Source organism: Squalius cephalus (genome assembly GCF_949319135.1).
Source record: "Squalius cephalus genome assembly, chromosome: 8".
NCBI classification, from domain to species: Eukaryota; Metazoa; Chordata; class Actinopteri; order Cypriniformes; family Leuciscidae; genus Squalius; species Squalius cephalus.
In genome coordinates, this window is record NC_137129.1 from 11151667 (window position 1) to 11168007 (window position 16341).

Consider the following 16341-nt stretch of genomic DNA (forward strand, 5'->3'; position numbering starts at 1 on the left):
ATCCAAATAAATGATTTAATTTGCATAAATAACCAAGCCAGTTTTAGGGCAAATAAGATTTTGAAAATGTTTTCCCCTTAATGGTTTAATTACTGTAATTTGATGGGTTGTTTCACTTAAGTTTTTTGTATTATTGTATCATTATTCTCGATTATTATTCTCATTCGAGTATAAATACTGTTAAATAATATGCATACTGTAAAAAAAAATGAAATTATAGCAAACACTATTGTATTTTTTGTATTATCAATTTTGCTCATTTGTTATTACCATTAAAGTCTCCATACTGTTACATTATACAAATACTGTAAAAAAAATTCAATCATATTCATTTTGTCGCGTGGTATCAACAGAGGGCAGTATAATGGTTGTAGTGTGCGATCAGCCTCCTCTGCAGAAGAAGCCGCTCTTCTTCTCTCCGCTCATTGGTGGCGCGTGCTCTGCTGTGTCTGTCCGAGTTGGCGCGAACGTGCACGCCGGCGCGAGACAAAGAGCATCCTGCACTCCTGAGGAAACTACACCGGTATCTTGTTATCGGTTCAGTTTACGAGTGATAGCTGTCTGTCGAGTCGTTATGGCTGATAAAGAAGGTTAGTATGGTTTCGTGCATCCGGTGGACTCTCTTCTAGCGGCGACCGGTTAAATGAAGCCGGTAGCGGCAGCTGAGGTGTTTGTTGGTGTGTTTTCTGGGCAGGCCGAATCCCGCCATAACGACACAGTCTTTGCTACATCAATACAGTTTTCACTCTAGAGCTTGTTATGAGCACACATTAACTGTTATTCGGCATAAATCCATTCTTTTGTGATAGGAACAACAACAACATGTTGGAAAGTAACTAAAGAGCTTCATAGTTTGGGTGAAATAGCGCCGAATTAGCTTCGGCTAGTTTGTTTAGTTTTTAAGTTGAAGTATGTAAATCCATGTTGTGCGTCGCTTTTTTATCTTGAAGCTTTCAGTATTGTTTTAAAAAAAAATTTATTTGCTCTTCTAACTAATTCTAAATGCTAAATATAGGGCTATGCTATTAATTTTAGTCGTTTTCCATAGAGTTTGTCTATAAAATTGGACAATATTAATTGCATCTTCATCTTAGAATGGTGATGCTAATAGATTATACGCAAAGTAACTTGTCGCACAGCAGGTGGGGTAGAAAATATAAACGACTTTATGACCTTACATATTCACGCCGCATTGAAGGCGTTTTGACAGATCTCGTCTTGTTTTCCCGCCCCTTTTTTTTTTGCTACAGCTGCATTTGATGACGCGGTGGAGGAGAGGGTGATAAATGAAGAATATAAAATATGGAAGAAAAACACTCCGTTTCTTTACGATCTGGTTATGACTCACGCTCTGGAGTGGCCCAGTCTTACTGCTCAATGGTTGCCAGATGTCACCAGGTAAGTTGACACATTCACAACTACTGTCATCAGCTTTACAAAAGAGCTGAAACTTGGCACTGTTTTGATAAGCGATTAATCTGCCAATTATTTCTTGATTAATCGGATGGAGAAAAAAAAAAGAATTGATTATCCACACATTGTTTTACATACTGCTCAATGTTGTCCTGCAAACAGTGTGAAATGAATACAACTAAAGTGAATGTATTTATGTGCAATTAAACACTGAAATACTGATTCCTACCATTTTTAAGTAAAAATCACTCATTTAAAATTATAATAAATAACAAAAGTACAGACTACATTTACTGGTATGAGGTTGGAGGAAAACATTCACTCATCTGAACATTACATTTATTATTCCATTACAATAGCCCTTTACGCTTACTGCTCTCAGAAAATACAAGTACTTGTGTGACATGTAGATGTTTAAACTTATATTTATTTTTTAAAACAATAATTAATGTGCATTCACTGAAGTTTAACGTAGACACTCTTTGTCAGGGCAAGCCTTTATGCAAAATAGAAATACATGGTTTTCTAACATTTACAGATAAGGATACAACAGTAAAAACAAAATTATGCACTGTGGAAAATGTCTCAAGCGTATTAAACTGCACACGCATCTGTCAAAGCAAGCCGCATTAAAGTCGCCATGAAATTAAAATTGACCCTATTTGCCTCCATTGATGACGTCAGTTTGGTAGAACTTCCCCATTGGAAAATACGTCACAATACTCAAGTTGGTCGCAACTTCCGGTTCACACCTATTTGAAACTTTGCGTTTGTTTGAAGTGCTTAATGACACGGTCTCATGTTTAGGACAACTTGGGTCAAGCACTTCCTGCAGCAGCTTACTCTGCATCCTCTTCGGTTTTCCACATGCGTTTTGTCCATAGTAATGTATTCATGGCTGGGCAATTACATGACTGGCAGATGTTTTCTGTGTACTTATTAATCAATAAAACTCGTCGATGATCTTCATTATCGATTTTGATTAGTTGTCGGAGCCCTACTTTGAAGTATTCTCAATTGGTTGATTAGTTGGGGCTTCAAATGATCTTTTTAATGTTTAGGTGGCTTTTTTTCTTTTGCTTTAAGAATAGCAGATAATGAATATTGTGTGGCTAGAGATTATGTATACATTTTTATAAAAGTCAGTGTAAATAACATTCATACTTGTCATGTTTCTCAGACCTGAAGGGAAGGATTTTAGTGTGCACCGTCTGGTTCTCGGCACACATACCTCTGATGAGCAGAATCACCTGGTTATTGCCAGCGTCCAGCTGCCTAATGATGATGCCCAGTTTGATGCCTCACATTATGACAGTGAAAAAGGAGGTGAGTGGCTTATCATATATGAAAATGTATAGATCATAAACTGAATGCATAATCTCCACCTATGTACTTATGACAAGTTATCTCATTTTTGTTCTGTTTGTTTGTAGAATTTGGTGGTTTTGGCTCGGTGAGTGGCAAGATAGAGATTGAAATCAAGATTAATCATGAGGGAGAGGTGAACAGGGCTCGCTACATGCCACAGAACCCCTGCATCATTGCCACCAAGACTCCCACTAGTGATGTGCTGGTCTTTGACTACACCAAACACCCCTCCAAACCTGGTATGAGCTAGAAACATTTTGTTCATATTTTAACTTAGAAAAACAGTGCACAGTCTGACACAAATGCCAAAGACGTCCATCTGAATGTATTGAGAGGCAATGCTTTAAAGGGTAACACTCGCCAAAATTGAACCTAGGCTTTTTTTGTTAATCTACCCGAGTCAAACTTTCGTGTAAAGGCATAATTAGAATGGAAACGCCATTTTAAGATTAACCGTATTTTCATTTTAGGTCAAAACGTTTTTTTGAATGGGAGTGCATGGGGCACTTATATGATAGCATCAAAATCGCTATTTTTAAAGGCAGGGTAGGTAGGATTTTTCTGAAAAAAAAAAACATTCCAAATTTGTTTAAACTGTCTTTATATACCAATACATAATTAAAATGTAAGTACTCTGAAAAAGAGAGTATAAAAATCGAGTGTATGTAGACCTCTCACGACTGTTGTAAACACAGCTAATTATTTCCATTCACTCCACCCCCTCCCTTCTGAGCTCCTTCCTAAGCCACGCCCCCAAAACGCATGAACGCGCAACGCCAAACGCTCAGGCTCAGCTGGAAGACGCATTTATTTACCTGAGACGAGTGGAGAGGAAGGAGCGCAGTGCATGCAGTGACATCATGTCAGAATCACATGTAATAAAGTACCTAACTTTATCACTATAAATATAAACAAATAAACTTTATTTTAGTACTCACTATCAAGCTAGCATATCGATACTGGTAAAGTTTAAAATATACTTTGTTTGATTCGGTAACAAGCTATATTTATAGGTAATGAGCTATATTTATAAGGCAAAGCTAAAAACAGGTTGCATTGATACACGTTTTTCCATTACCATCAGTTACACTGTGATGGTGAATTTCGTGTAAGATTCATAACATATACGGTGTTTTGCGAGTTTTCATGATGAAAACATTGTTGACTCTAATGAGGACTACACTCCGGAGACACTCCGGAGACAAGTACCGCTTCGTCGGTTCGAGGACAGGTCCGGGGTCGAGGGCGAAGCAGAGGAGGTCGTTCAAGAGTGCGGGCAACCAGGGTCCTAGGAAGTAGTTTTTGCCTTGTTTGCCTTCGCTGACTGAATATGCAGGTGCTTTGAATTTTGAATGCTCTTTCTCTGCCATAATTTTACTCTTCGTAGGTTCAGCGCCTCTCTTGCACTCCTCAAATCAAACGGGTGGTGGTAACCATGGTTGCGAGAGTGAGTGACAGTCGCCCAAACCAATCAATTATTTTGTCCCGAATGGAAATAATGAGCTGTGTTTATTGCAGATTAAAAGGTCTACAGTCATGTGTACAGTCTACACATGAACTTGAGCATTGACTACATTGTTTGTGTACACAAAGTTTACTAAAAAGAAAGGTTTTGTACGACTCACTTTATCAGTTAGTGTTTCCGTCCGCCGGCATTTTGTCAGTCAAAAATAGTCGATCTGTATCACTGAATCATTTCATTATTATATGAGGATCCTTTTCAAATACAAGGTCAATATTGATTTTCACTAATGACAAAACAACAAATTATCTGTGAATTTATATGGAACTAAGCTAGAAGCTTTCCATCTTTACTGTCCTCCCGGTTACGTTGCATTCAGAGATCGACTATTTTTGACTGACAAAATGCCGGCGGACGGAAACACTAACTGATAAAGTGAGTCGTACAAAACCTTTCTTTTTAGTAAACTCTGTGTACACAAACAATGTAGTCAATGCTCAAGTTCATGTGTAGAGCCCCTGGTGATACTTCGAGCAAAGTTTTATGTTGTGTTGAGCCTTCTTAGTGTTTTAAAAATAGAGATTTTGATGCTATCACATAAGTGCCCCATGCACTCCCATTCAAAAGGTATTTTGACCTAAAATGAAAATACGGTCAATCTTAAAAGTGGCGTTTCCATTTTAATTATGCCTTACACAAAATTTTGACTCGGGTAGATTAACAAAAAGAGCCTAGGTTCAATTTTGGCGAGAGTTACCCTTTAAAGGGATTGGTTTGAAGACGCCATGCAAAATGCAAACTGTTTAACAGCTAAAGTATAGCAAAGCACTAAAAATACCAAAACTAAGATAAGAATAAATTCTTAATTTCATGACTTTAAAAAAAAAAAAAAATTTTGGGAAAACATGATATTGGGAGACTTAACTCTTACTCCTAATCTCTAAGCTTCTTGTCGAGTGAGTTGTGTGAGTGCATCAGATGTCAATATTGAATTTATTTATTTATCCTCTTGTGCCCCTGAAGACCCCTCTGGAGAGTGCACTCCTGACCTGCGTCTGAGGGGCCATCAGAAAGAAGGTTATGGTCTGTCCTGGAATCCCAACCTGAGTGGCTGTCTGCTAAGTGCATCTGATGACCACGTAAGACATTTGTACTCTCACTAGGGGTTGGAATCTCTAGGGACCTCACGATTCGATTCAGAGGGCTGCGATGATAAAGCGATTATCGATGCATCTTTTTTTCTACACAGATTTTCTTTTTTCTCACTGTGTGACTACTTGGTACTTTTAAACAGGGTTTCCGCGGAGTCATAAAAAGTCATAAAACGTCTTAAATTTAATAATAAGAATTTTAGGCCATAAAAAGTCATAAAAACGTCCGGATTTTCCATACAAGGTCATAAATTTAATTTAGCCACGTCTTAAATTGATATGCTCGTTCATTCGTTGGTTCTACCATTGCCTTTTCCCCCTGAAAATGCGCTGGCGGCATGTTAAATGCACAGGTTAAATGCGGCAAAAGCGGAACGCTCATTTGAACCGCGCGCCACACGGACCATTTACCCGCTCGGCTCCCAGTCCAAACGGCAGCGCAGCGCGAGCTCAATAGTACTGATGCGTTTACTCTGATCGGTCTCGGTCACAAGATCCAGTGAGAAGTGCTTGAATTCAGCGAAGAACACACTGTCTCAGTGATTTAAACCAGTTTAAAGGCTGATGAAACAGCGCTGACCAACAGGAGAAACTCTGCACAACGATACAGTCAGAAGGCTTTTCCGTCTACAATCTCCCATCATTTATCATGGATTTACTGTAACGTTAGCCTAGTAATATTAACTGCACCATGTGGGATATACATATTGAATTTTATTATATTATTAGTGCTGATAATGTATTAAAGGACTAATAGAATATTTACAGTATTTAATAATGTATTTAGGCTACTGTTTTTCATACATTTCCTGAAGATACGTGCCATCAAAGTTAGGCAACACAAACCTGTTTCAAGACTTGACCCCTATTAGCACATGCACAAACTTAAGTAATTATTTTCCCAATAAAGATATTTATTTTGTTAAGGACAAATGGCAAATGTTTGAATGTCCTACCTCAGATTTGTGAAATGTTCACCTGTTTTAGCAAGTGTTTGTCATTATATTTTCTGACAATAAAGAGAAAAGTTAGTTTAAAACCACAATTAACGCTCTGGTTTCTACAACTTTCACTTAGAAGCAACAGTCTGCCTTTAAACTTGAAAGAAATAAAGATTTGACATTTATCGTGATAATTATCGATATTGACTAATATAAAACAATTATCGTGATGATTGTTTTTGGCCATATTGCCCAGCCCTAATTGAAATCTCCCGGTCTATCACAATGGGAAAGTGTACATTTAACGAGCCATGGCTCAAAGATGGTGTGTTTAGTTGGCTCAAGCCCGTTGCAAATAATCAGTATCAAGCATATTGCACACTGTGTAAGGCGGCGTTGGAGCTGTCTTTAGGCATTTAAATAATAGGCTACATCTTGTTACTTTCAATGAAAGTCAATTAAAAAAAAAACTTTTGAAAGGAATTTTAATGAATTTTTTGTAATTCGTGTAGGCCATAAATTTCAATCATAATGGTCATAAAAAGGTCTTAAAAGGTCTTAAATTTGACTGACCAAACCCTGCAGAAACCCTGTTTAAAGCAAAGTATTTGTAATGATCCATAATGAATTTACTTTCAATATATTTTATTAATTAAACAAATGGAAGTGATTTGGAAATAAATGTTGCGATATTTGTATTTTCCGAGTTGGGTGGAAGCTTTTAAGGTTGTCATGGTTTTCATGTCAGCACTGTTTGATCTGACGTGTGGTTTATAACAGAATTATGCTGTGAATTCAAACGCTTCAGCGCAGCTCAAACGAATAGCGCAATTTTGTTTCACTTTCGTTTCGTTTGATGTTTCTCGTATGTAGCAGAAGTTGCAGCTCTTATTAATTGGACAATGTGGTGGTCGCACCAGTATGACCTCTTGTTGCCCATTTGGTCGCAGTCTGGAACCCTACTTGCATAAAGTGTGGCTCTTGTCCAGGTCCTTTTCCCCTTCACGTTACGCTAGATTTTAATGCAGAGGGTGCCGGTCGGATTTCTCGCTCAACCATCATGCGTCTCTGTTATGTGCACAACTGCACGCCACAGACTGTCCAGGCGCCTTTTGAATTCCGTCAATATTACGTTATCAATTAACATTTAGAAAATCGATGTTTGACATTTGTGATTCGATTCAGAATCGTCCACGTCCGCATCATGATGCATCTAAGAATCGATTCCCCCCACCCCTAACTCTCACTATCATTGACTTAATTATATGGTGACTTAAGCTGTATATTTGCAAACAGTTGGGGGTTCAGGTATTATTCAATGTACCCTAAATTTAGCCGATGCTAAATTAAATTGAAAAAAATCAATCTCTAAATAAATGCTTTAGGTCATTAGGGATGACTGACTAGAAAGGTTGGTAGCCTGATGTAGAGGATCTTGCTTTTTGTGCATGCTCCTATGAGTTCTTCTGTTTCTCTGCAGACCATCTGTCTGTGGGACATCAGCACAGTGCCAAAGGAGGGGAAAATAGTGGACGCCAAGACCATTTTCACTGGTCACACTGCTGTAGTGGAGGACGTGTCCTGGCACCTGCTGCACGAGTCTCTCTTTGGGTCTGTTGCAGATGACCAGAAGCTTATGATGTAAGTACTTTTTGTCTTCCTGTTTGTTACTGTAATCTTAATGTCTTTTAGCACAAAATGTACTTTTAAAAGGATATTTAACTGTTTAGTCTGTGGTTAGTATTTTAATACTATTTTATACTATTTTAATGTGAATAGTATTTTAACCTATTTCCTCTTCCTTTAGCTGGGACACGCGGTCCAATAACACGTCCAAACCCAGTCATGCGGTAGATGCCCACACTGCAGAGGTCAACTGTTTGTCCTTCAACCCATACAGCGAATTCATTCTGGCCACCGGTTCTGCTGACAAAGTGAGAGCTACATTCAGCATTTGGTTCTGTTGCACTTGTTGAATACTCTTTAAATGCGCATCTCTATTTAGACTTCCAAGTTTTGATTTTATTTCTCTCACAGACTGTTGCATTGTGGGATCTGCGAAACCTCAAGCTGAAACTTCACTCATTTGAGTCGCACAAAGATGAAATCTTCCAGGTATCATCTTCCTTTTTGTCATCATTGCAGACAGAATTGTTAAAGATGAAAACTGAGTGTGATAACATGAAGTCTTGAAATGTGTCCACAGGTTCAGTGGTCACCTCATAATGAGACCATCCTGGCCTCCAGTGGAACAGACAGGAGACTCAATGTTTGGGATCTCAGGTAGGTTGTGTCACTTTCCGTTTACTCACGACTACCACTAAAATGTGAACTACTTTATCATACGGGTCCTTTCACACTGCTTTTGTACAGTAAAATCGGAGAGGAACAATCGCCAGAAGATGCAGAGGATGGACCTCCGGAGCTGCTGGTGAGTAGTAATGCGATTGTTTTTATTTTAAATGTGTATATATATTTTGATTAGTTATCATTGTGCTCTTTGAGTTCATGTTATTCATATATTATTGGTAACTTTTTTTTATTCAGTTTATCCATGGAGGCCATACAGCCAAGATCTCTGACTTCTCCTGGAATCCAAATGAACCGTGGGTGATTTGCTCAGTGTCTGAGGACAACATCATGCAAGTCTGGCAGATGGTGAGGCCTTTAAGCCCATTTCTTTCAACTTTGAGTTTAGCATCAGCACCTCTGCAATATATAAACAGTTCAGTCATGATGTAGCCTGTTTTTTGTTTCTCTCTGACAAAGCATATGCCACCTCTTAATGTGGATATTATGGAAAGTTGCTTGTGATTGTTAGCATAAACTTTCTAGTTGTGTTTGTAGTTCAGTTATTTATGTGTATTTCCTTTGATTTATTTAGGCGGAGAACATCTACAATGACGAGGACCCAGAGGGGGCAGCAGACACTGAGGTTCAGGGATAAAACAGCTCTTTACACCACCCCACTCAGCATAAGACAAAACTCTTCTAAAAACTGTCTATACACGTGAAGAACTCTCCCCTAAGTAATGGAAAAGGAAGAATTGACACTTTCCCCACCAGGCATTTTCTACTATGTTAATAGAGTATTTTTCTAAGAAAAATGTCAGTTGAACATTGGTCAATATCAGAATGTGAGACATGACCCATCTCACCCACCAGTGTCTCGTGGATTTCCTTGCAGTTTAAGTATACTTAAAGTATTACTTAATATCCGAAAAGTGTATACAGGTGTGTAGTAAATTGTGGCCAGAGTGCAGTGGTACAATGTTGATGCTCTTTAGATTATTTTTTAACTTGTCCGACAAATTCTTTTTCCATTTAAGCATCCGTTCAATTACATGGCTAGGTGTATTGATAACTTAAGCTCTTGTGTACTCTTTTTACTTTGAGCTTCATGTATCGGTCAAGTGGTGTTTAATGTCTTTAATATTGTGACTTTTCAGTGTCTTTCTCCTGTATGTCCATACCTTTGTACAGAACATTATGAATAAACTGTTTTTGTTGATACAATTTATTTCAAATGTTGGTGTATAGCTTTTGCAAGATTTACTTAAATTCTGAATGTCATTTAGATAAATTTCATGAAGTCCCAAAATTCGAAAAATTCCACTTGCACTAAAAAAATTATTTTGACTGACCCACGTGATTTTGCCTGCCGTTGGCGTGAGTTTAGGCGGGCTGTCTGTGTGTGAGCAGCTCTGCTTGGCTTTCGCGCTTCACTGCAGCCGCGCGTGCACGGGAATGGCGCGTTTTTTGAGGTAAGACCCTTTTACCTCAAAGTCGATTATTGATTTTAAACAAAGAGATATTAAAAACAATAATGGGTAACACTTTATTTTGATGGTCCCCTTTGAACATTCTGTTGACCATTAGTAACTAGTCAACTAACTGAGTATTAGTAGACTGTCTGCTTAATATCTATGAACTCTTTATTGTGATGGCCCTCCAACAGACATTCTACTGACTAAGTAACTTTGCAACTACGTGTCAACTTATTTTAACCCTAACCCTAACAGTCTACTAATACTCTATTAACACACTAATGAGAGTTAGTTGAAATGTAGAATAGAATGTGTTGCAGGGACCATCAAAATAAAGTGAAACCCAGTAATGTAGTATTAAGTCGTATTTAACGGCCAGTGACCTTAAGATAGAATCAGGTAATATTTCCCAGTATTTTGTTTTTTGGCTCGTACAGGGATGTGTTTAAAAAAAAAAACACACCCCGCAATTGTCCTTGTAGGAAGAGTAGGCCTAAAGTTAGGCCTACTGTCAATATTTTACTAATTTAAAAGTCGGTGTATAAAAACAATAGTAAAGCATTGGTCACATTTATGTATTTAAGTATATAAAGTGCAATGTAGTTGCTTGACATTTTAATGAGATTACTTGTTACATCAAATGAAGTGAGTCTGCCATCAGCAATAGTTATAACTGAAATAAAATAAAGTTAATCAAGCTTGAAATAAGTAGGAAATCAGCAGAGATATAGGGACTTCAGCACACACCCTTCCTCCCTCATGTCTTGAACTTGCTGCTGTTCCCTCTCTCTCAAGTGACAGCAAGATTAATTTGAGATGGATATTACTACCAGGTATAAACAATAATCTATCTTGCTTGCCTGATCATTTGTAACTGGATCACTTGAGACATGAACTGTGCCATATTTACATTGAAGTGAAAACACCCAAAAATACTTTTCTTGGAGTAATTTGTTTCAGACATAAAAGCCAACAAAACGACTGAACAAAAGCCAGTGTTCCTCAACAAAATACCTTTTATTTTTTTTGTCATTATCTAGATTTTTAATAATCAAAATTTCTTGAACTAGATTCTAATTCAATCTTATTTAAAAAACAAATCAAAAAAACATGCCCCCTGTCACTATGACAGTTTGTATCCTTTTACTCTATCCGCAATAGGTACAAGTCATATAAACACAATGTCTAATTCGTACATGTTTATCTCAGATCTTATTAACAAGACACCTTAAATCAACAAAGCACTTAATTCATCTTCTCATAGTCCCTTATCTAAACGTTCTCACCATCATGCTGTTGGTATGTTTATAGAGCTTTCTTACGGTGCCCAAATAAGTCCTTGTTTTGTCCACTTCACTTACTTATAAGAGAAAGCACTTAATTCACTGGCACCACTGGATATAAGAGCCTTATTCCCTCTTATAAACAATCAAAAACACTGTTTTAAGTACATTCATGCCAGATAAAGATCTGGATATCTGACGTGCTTGGTCCTGATGTTCAGAGAACTTTAAAAAAAAAAATGGTTCGCAGAGAACACTGAATACAGGCTATTTGGATCAAACTACAAGTATGAAACCAATACATCAGAAGCATTTAACATAACTGAGATAATTAATAGCAAACATGAGTTCATTAGGTTTTTTCCACCACCACACTGTTCTCTTGCTTGCGAGGACCCTCTACACGCTCTCTGTAAAACAATTAAGGATATATAAAATATAGATATAAACATATATATATAGATATGCCATCTAACACCATGTCCAAACCAGGTGCAATGCAACCAGTTTCCAGATATAAGTAAAAGTCATTTGACTGTTCACATTGAAAGTGGAAATGCAACATGATTACAGCCAGCCAGATGTTTAATATATGTAGTAGAGTATGTTTTTGATTAAATAATATAACTTTGTGGGCGGGGCTATCCAGCAAAGTGCAACAGAGCGAGAAACCTAGAATCTGGTTAGGAGAAATCACATTAACATGGGAGAGATAGTTTTTGTCACTTGATTTGTGCATGGTGTAATATTAATTTCCCCTTAAATTACTTTGTAGTGTGCAATGAGAAACTGTCCTTTAAAAAGTGCTTGTACTTGCCTGTAGAGGAACAGCTCTTTGTCCATGCTTTTCTTCAGCATCTCCAATTCTTCACTCTTCTTTATCTGGATCTTGAGCTGAGTTTTCAGTTCTCTGATGTTCTCCTCTAAGATGTCAACCGTCTCCTGAATGAAGAACATTAAATCGTCAGTACTATGCAATCTAAAAATGTAAAATCAATGAAAATTACACACCCGATATTGCTCCACATTTTCCCTTCTCTGTATCTCCATTAGTCGGATCCTCTCCTCCAGACAAGTTCTCTGGAGTCTCAGCATCTGCTCTTCTTCTCTCAGTGGTCCTAACTGGGCTCTCATCTCCAGGCACTGCTCTTTAGCCTTACCGAGAGCATCCATGGTGACCTCCCGTCTCTTTAACAGGGACTCTAACCGGGGTTCGTAAAACTCCTCCAGAGCTTTTATCCCACCCTGCAGGTACTGCTGTAGGTCACAAGAGGCCCGTCGTCCTTGAGTCACATAAGAGCGGGTCTTCCTCTTGCTGGATTCTTGAGTGAGGTTCTGCTGCTTCTGCATTTCCTGCAGGTGGCTTTGGTGATCTGAATGAATCTTGGTGATCTCCTCAGTCATCTTAACAGCAAGGGACTTCAGCTCCTCCTGATTTTGTGAATGCAGGATGGAATACCTTAACTTGAATGTATTGAATCGATTTTTTTTAAATAATATTACAAAATAATATTTATCAAGGCCATAACTATGTCTGTAACATTGGGGGGGGACTAAAGTTTTTTTTTTTTTTTTGCGTGAAGTTGTGTGTGTGTGCGTGGGGGTGATTTAAGGGAATTAAGAAAAAGAAATAAGAACGGTAAAAGGTCAGAGTCTATTACAGTTATGAAGTATTCCATTTTATTTTAAAATATACACACATTCAATTTTATTCATGTCTACTCTAATGAAAAAAAACGTAAAAACTCGTCACATTCAGTTATGAATTACATGAATCATGCAAATAATAGCATATTTTCAATTCAAAGCGGTGACATTTCATAAAAAGGTTGAGTAGTTTGCTTCACTGGATATTACTGTCGGTCACTGAACATTTCTATCGTAAAACTGTTGTCAAATAATGTTTAGCGACTTACATCTTACCATGCTCTCTTTCACAGCGTTGTGTTGGAATCTACACTCGTCTTCTGTGAACAGTATGGCCCTGCTTCTTTGATTTGACTGGCCATTTCGATCATTTTTTGAGATTGACGAGCGCAGTTAGACTGGTAAGGAAAACCAGGTGGGAGGGCTGAGGCTCAATGTCCTCATTGGGGGGAGTACCTCAATGTTTATGATGGTTATGGCCCTGATATATATATATACTGTATATGGCCTGACTGGGAAGGCCCCAAATAAAACCCTCACCTTACTTTATAATGAACACCTGGCTACAGTGCCTAGTGTCCTTTTGCTACAAAGTTGTAAACTACATTTGTAAGTCCTCTTTGTAGTTGATGTAAAAATCATGATTAAGTTGAATAAAATAATCTACATCTTTTCTGGAGCAGTTTGAATGCATTCGCACCAGTCTGGTTTATTGAACACTACCTGAGCTTGGTTGAGCTGCTCCACCTCTTTCTGTTGTAATTCAAGCTCTACTTGTCTCTGTGTGCAGTCTCGAGCCACTATGAACAGGCGTTTCTTAGTCATTTGCGTCTCCTCCTGCAGGCTCTGTCTCTCCAGTCTGACTTTGGACAGGAGGCCTTTTTCCTCCCCCAGAGCTTCCCTTACAGTCTGCAGCTCTTGGGCCATGGGCTCCTCTAGCTCCAGAAGCTCCTGAACCAACTCATCCCTTCTGCGCTCCAACTGGCCCACCTCCTCAATACAGCTCTCAAATGCAGCTCTGAGCTTTTGTAATTCCATGGTGGCAGACAACTCAGGCCTTGCCTCGACAGGGACAGCCTCGACAGCATCATTTTCGACCTCCAACCCAGTTTGCTCTTTCTCTGGAATGCACGTCTCTTCCAACTTGATTGTTTTTGTGAATCCATTCTTGTCCATTTTGTTCTCTGTTTCTGAAAATATCTCCAGTGGTGCAGATGTGGTTGGATGTGCTGCATCAAAAACATCTAGCTGTGCCAACATCTGTTGCATAAGTCCATTAAACTCAGCTTGCAAAGCTTTTTTGCATTTTTGTGAATAAGGCATGGACTCTTCAGGAAGAGTTAGAGCAGCCTGGATCTCTTCCAAGCAATCTTCAAAGTAGTCTTCATCTTCCTCTTCAATAAATAAGGGATCAAATGTTCTTTCTGTCTCCGATAGAGGTCCATAAGCTTGCTCAAAGTTCATTTCTTGATCCTCCATTTTATATGGTGACCTATGTAAATGTATGGGGTGAACATTCTTGTGGTTAGTCATTAAGTTCATTTATGATTTTAAGTGCATGTACAATGTACTTTATGAACTGTGATTCCTGAGGGATGCTAAGGATGGTGAGAGGAAATCTGAAGCTAATGCGTCATTGAGGGACAGCTGCATAAACTTGTCGAACAGCTGACTGATCATGAACACACTTATAGAGAACGTTCGTATGAAAAGCTTAGATTAACATCTGCGAGCGGACCTTTGATCAGTTGTAAAGAACATGTACACATCGGCACATAAATGCCTTTGCATTTGGCGGACATGTAATCAGCAGGAAGTTAATAAAATGTAAACATACACATCTTTATCAAAATGCTGTCAATCAACAAAAAGAGGAATCCATTTTTTTTAATTCACTCCGCACTGTAAAAAATTACTTTTCATAGTTGTAAAGAACACAAAGTGTGTTTTTCAAGTAAGTACTATTTCAGTCTTTCTACTTCAAAATTTCATGTTTAATTTAATATGCTACTACTTTGTAATTAATTGTGAAATTTACTAGTAATTTCTTGGAGTTTCTACACCAATTTCTTTTCAGTGTATGATTTTAGTATCTAGAAATGCCCATTTACCATCTTCTAGCTAGACAGGGCTGGTATTTCTTATGCCAGTCTCAGTGGGACACAGAGAGCAGCTGCTGCAGAAACTGGCAGCAGGAACAGACAGAGCACATTCCACCAGTGCCAATGATCTCAAAAACTCCCCATCTCGAACAACTGCTCATTCCTTTAACATGTTTACTTAAACATGTTATATGACATATTAACATTTTACATGTTGTTTTCAGGAGACTAATAACTGTAATCAATGCAAAATGGATAGCATTCGTCTTCAATTAATACTTTTCCTCCAGCTTTCCAGACTTTTGAAACTATCGCCAATAATAACAATGTGTGAAAGAAAAACACGAAGGCACTGTCCAGTGAGTAGGTAGTGATATGGCAAGTCTAAAGATAGCTAGAGCTATGATACTGTGCCAATGTAAACATCAAAAAACTTGAGAAAACTGTTATAAATTCGATATATAAATTCATCAACTCACCTCAACTTGACTCAGATAACAAGGTTCCAGGACAATAACAATGAAGTGAACCCCAACTGAAGAGCTGGTAGCCAACTGAACATGAAAAAAGGACTGTGGTAATCTGGCCTCTCTCTGAACGAGTTTAAACATATGCCACAGGTCTCCCAGGCAACATTTAATCTGTTTACATTTATTAATAAACAGAAGGGGGACGAAACATGAGCACATACAGCACCAACTCAAGCTAATCAAGAATCATGAGGTCCTCTGGGGGGTGACCTGCTTACTGGAACCAATAGGACAGCAAAGAGACAATTGTATGCAAATAAATAGGATCAGTATCCAATGGGTGGCAAGTGTAGGGTCTGCACATGGACATGACACAGCAAAAGAATTCAAAAGGAGTGGGCGCACTAGAGTGACATGCCGCAGTCACCAATATGAACCACGGGGAGGTGCTTGTGAAAAGTTGTCATCACTTTTGTAGTTTCCTAACGGCACTGACCTACATTTAGGAATGACCTGAAAGCTGGGTTCTCATCACGCATAGACAGGATTGAAATCAAGTGGGAACTGAAAGCTCCAAGTGAGTCGTTTTAGACAGTGAGATATAAGAAGTGAGTGTTTGTTTAGAAGAGCCAACAGCCCCAAATTCCCTCCATACCTGCTCATTTTCCCAGCTGCTTTAAATAGATGCCACAGATTTAAATGGACATTTCACAGGTCAGTAAAGTTTGTACAGGCTA

The 16341-nt window shown here is 38.3% G+C and overlaps 3 protein-coding genes across 5 annotated transcripts in view; 2 read left to right on the top strand and 1 right to left on the bottom strand.

Annotated features, from left to right (window-relative positions):
- The first annotated feature begins 422 nt into the window (after positions 1-422).
- On the top strand, positions 423-9854 carry rbbp4 (retinoblastoma binding protein 4). The gene is made up of 12 exons (XM_079878923.1): positions 423-590; positions 1251-1398; positions 2594-2739; positions 2847-3020; positions 5267-5382; positions 7816-7976; positions 8143-8269; positions 8373-8450; positions 8542-8618; positions 8709-8766; positions 8883-8993; positions 9220-9854. The coding sequence occupies exons 1-12, from the start codon at positions 575-577 to the stop codon at positions 9280-9282; spliced, it is 1275 nt and encodes a 424-aa protein (XP_079735049.1). The 5' UTR covers positions 423-574; the 3' UTR covers positions 9283-9854.
- Positions 9855-10053: 199 nt separating this feature from the next.
- The window catches only part of nhsl3 (NHS like 3), a 69081-nt gene continuing 62793 nt past the window's right edge, over positions 10054-16341 (top strand). The window contains exon 1 of one of the 2 annotated variants that reach the window (XM_079878914.1): positions 10054-10099. The gene's annotated coding sequence lies outside the window, so the exon portion shown is untranslated. The remainder of the gene's footprint in view (positions 10100-16341) is intronic. The other variant, XM_079878915.1, reaches the window with a different exon arrangement.
- sync (syncoilin, intermediate filament protein) lies at positions 11101-15845 on the bottom strand. Of its 2 annotated transcripts, none has more exons than XM_079878921.1 (5): positions 15614-15845; positions 13756-14524; positions 12397-12816; positions 12203-12327; positions 11101-11795 (listed from the first exon to the last, which is right to left on the bottom strand). In XM_079878921.1, exons 2-5 carry the CDS (start codon positions 14509-14511, stop codon positions 11738-11740), a joined length of 1359 nt encoding a protein of 452 aa, XP_079735047.1. In that variant the 5' UTR covers positions 14512-14524; positions 15614-15845; the 3' UTR covers positions 11101-11737. The 2 variants fall into 2 exon arrangements, with proteins under 2 accessions (XP_079735047.1, XP_079735048.1); XM_079878922.1 differs by having other exon boundaries at positions 11101-11791; positions 12199-12327.

What these genes read in the sequence shown, in the direction of transcription:
- rbbp4 (XM_079878923.1), top strand. An exon ending in TAAGTGCATCTGATGACCAC is followed by an intron (nt 5,383 to 7,815) that starts GTAAGACATTTG and finishes GTTTCTCTGCAG; the next exon opens with ACCATCTGTCTGTGGGACAT. An exon ending in CTCAATGTTTGGGATCTCAG is followed by an intron (nt 8,619 to 8,708) that starts GTAGGTTGTGTC and finishes GCTTTTGTACAG; the next exon opens with TAAAATCGGAGAGGAACAAT.
- sync (XM_079878921.1), bottom strand. Translation starts at nt 14,511, where the DNA reads ATGGAGGATCAAGAAATGAACTTTGAGCAAGCTTATGGACCTCTATCG. An exon ending in AAAATGTGGAGCAATATCGG is followed by an intron (nt 12,328 to 12,396) that starts GTGTGTAATTTT and finishes TTCTTCATTCAG; the next exon opens with GAGACGGTTGACATCTTAGA. An exon ending in AAAGAGCTGTTCCTCTACAG is followed by an intron (nt 11,796 to 12,202) that starts GCAAGTACAAGC and finishes ATTGTTTTACAG; the next exon opens with AGAGCGTGTAGAGGGTCCTC.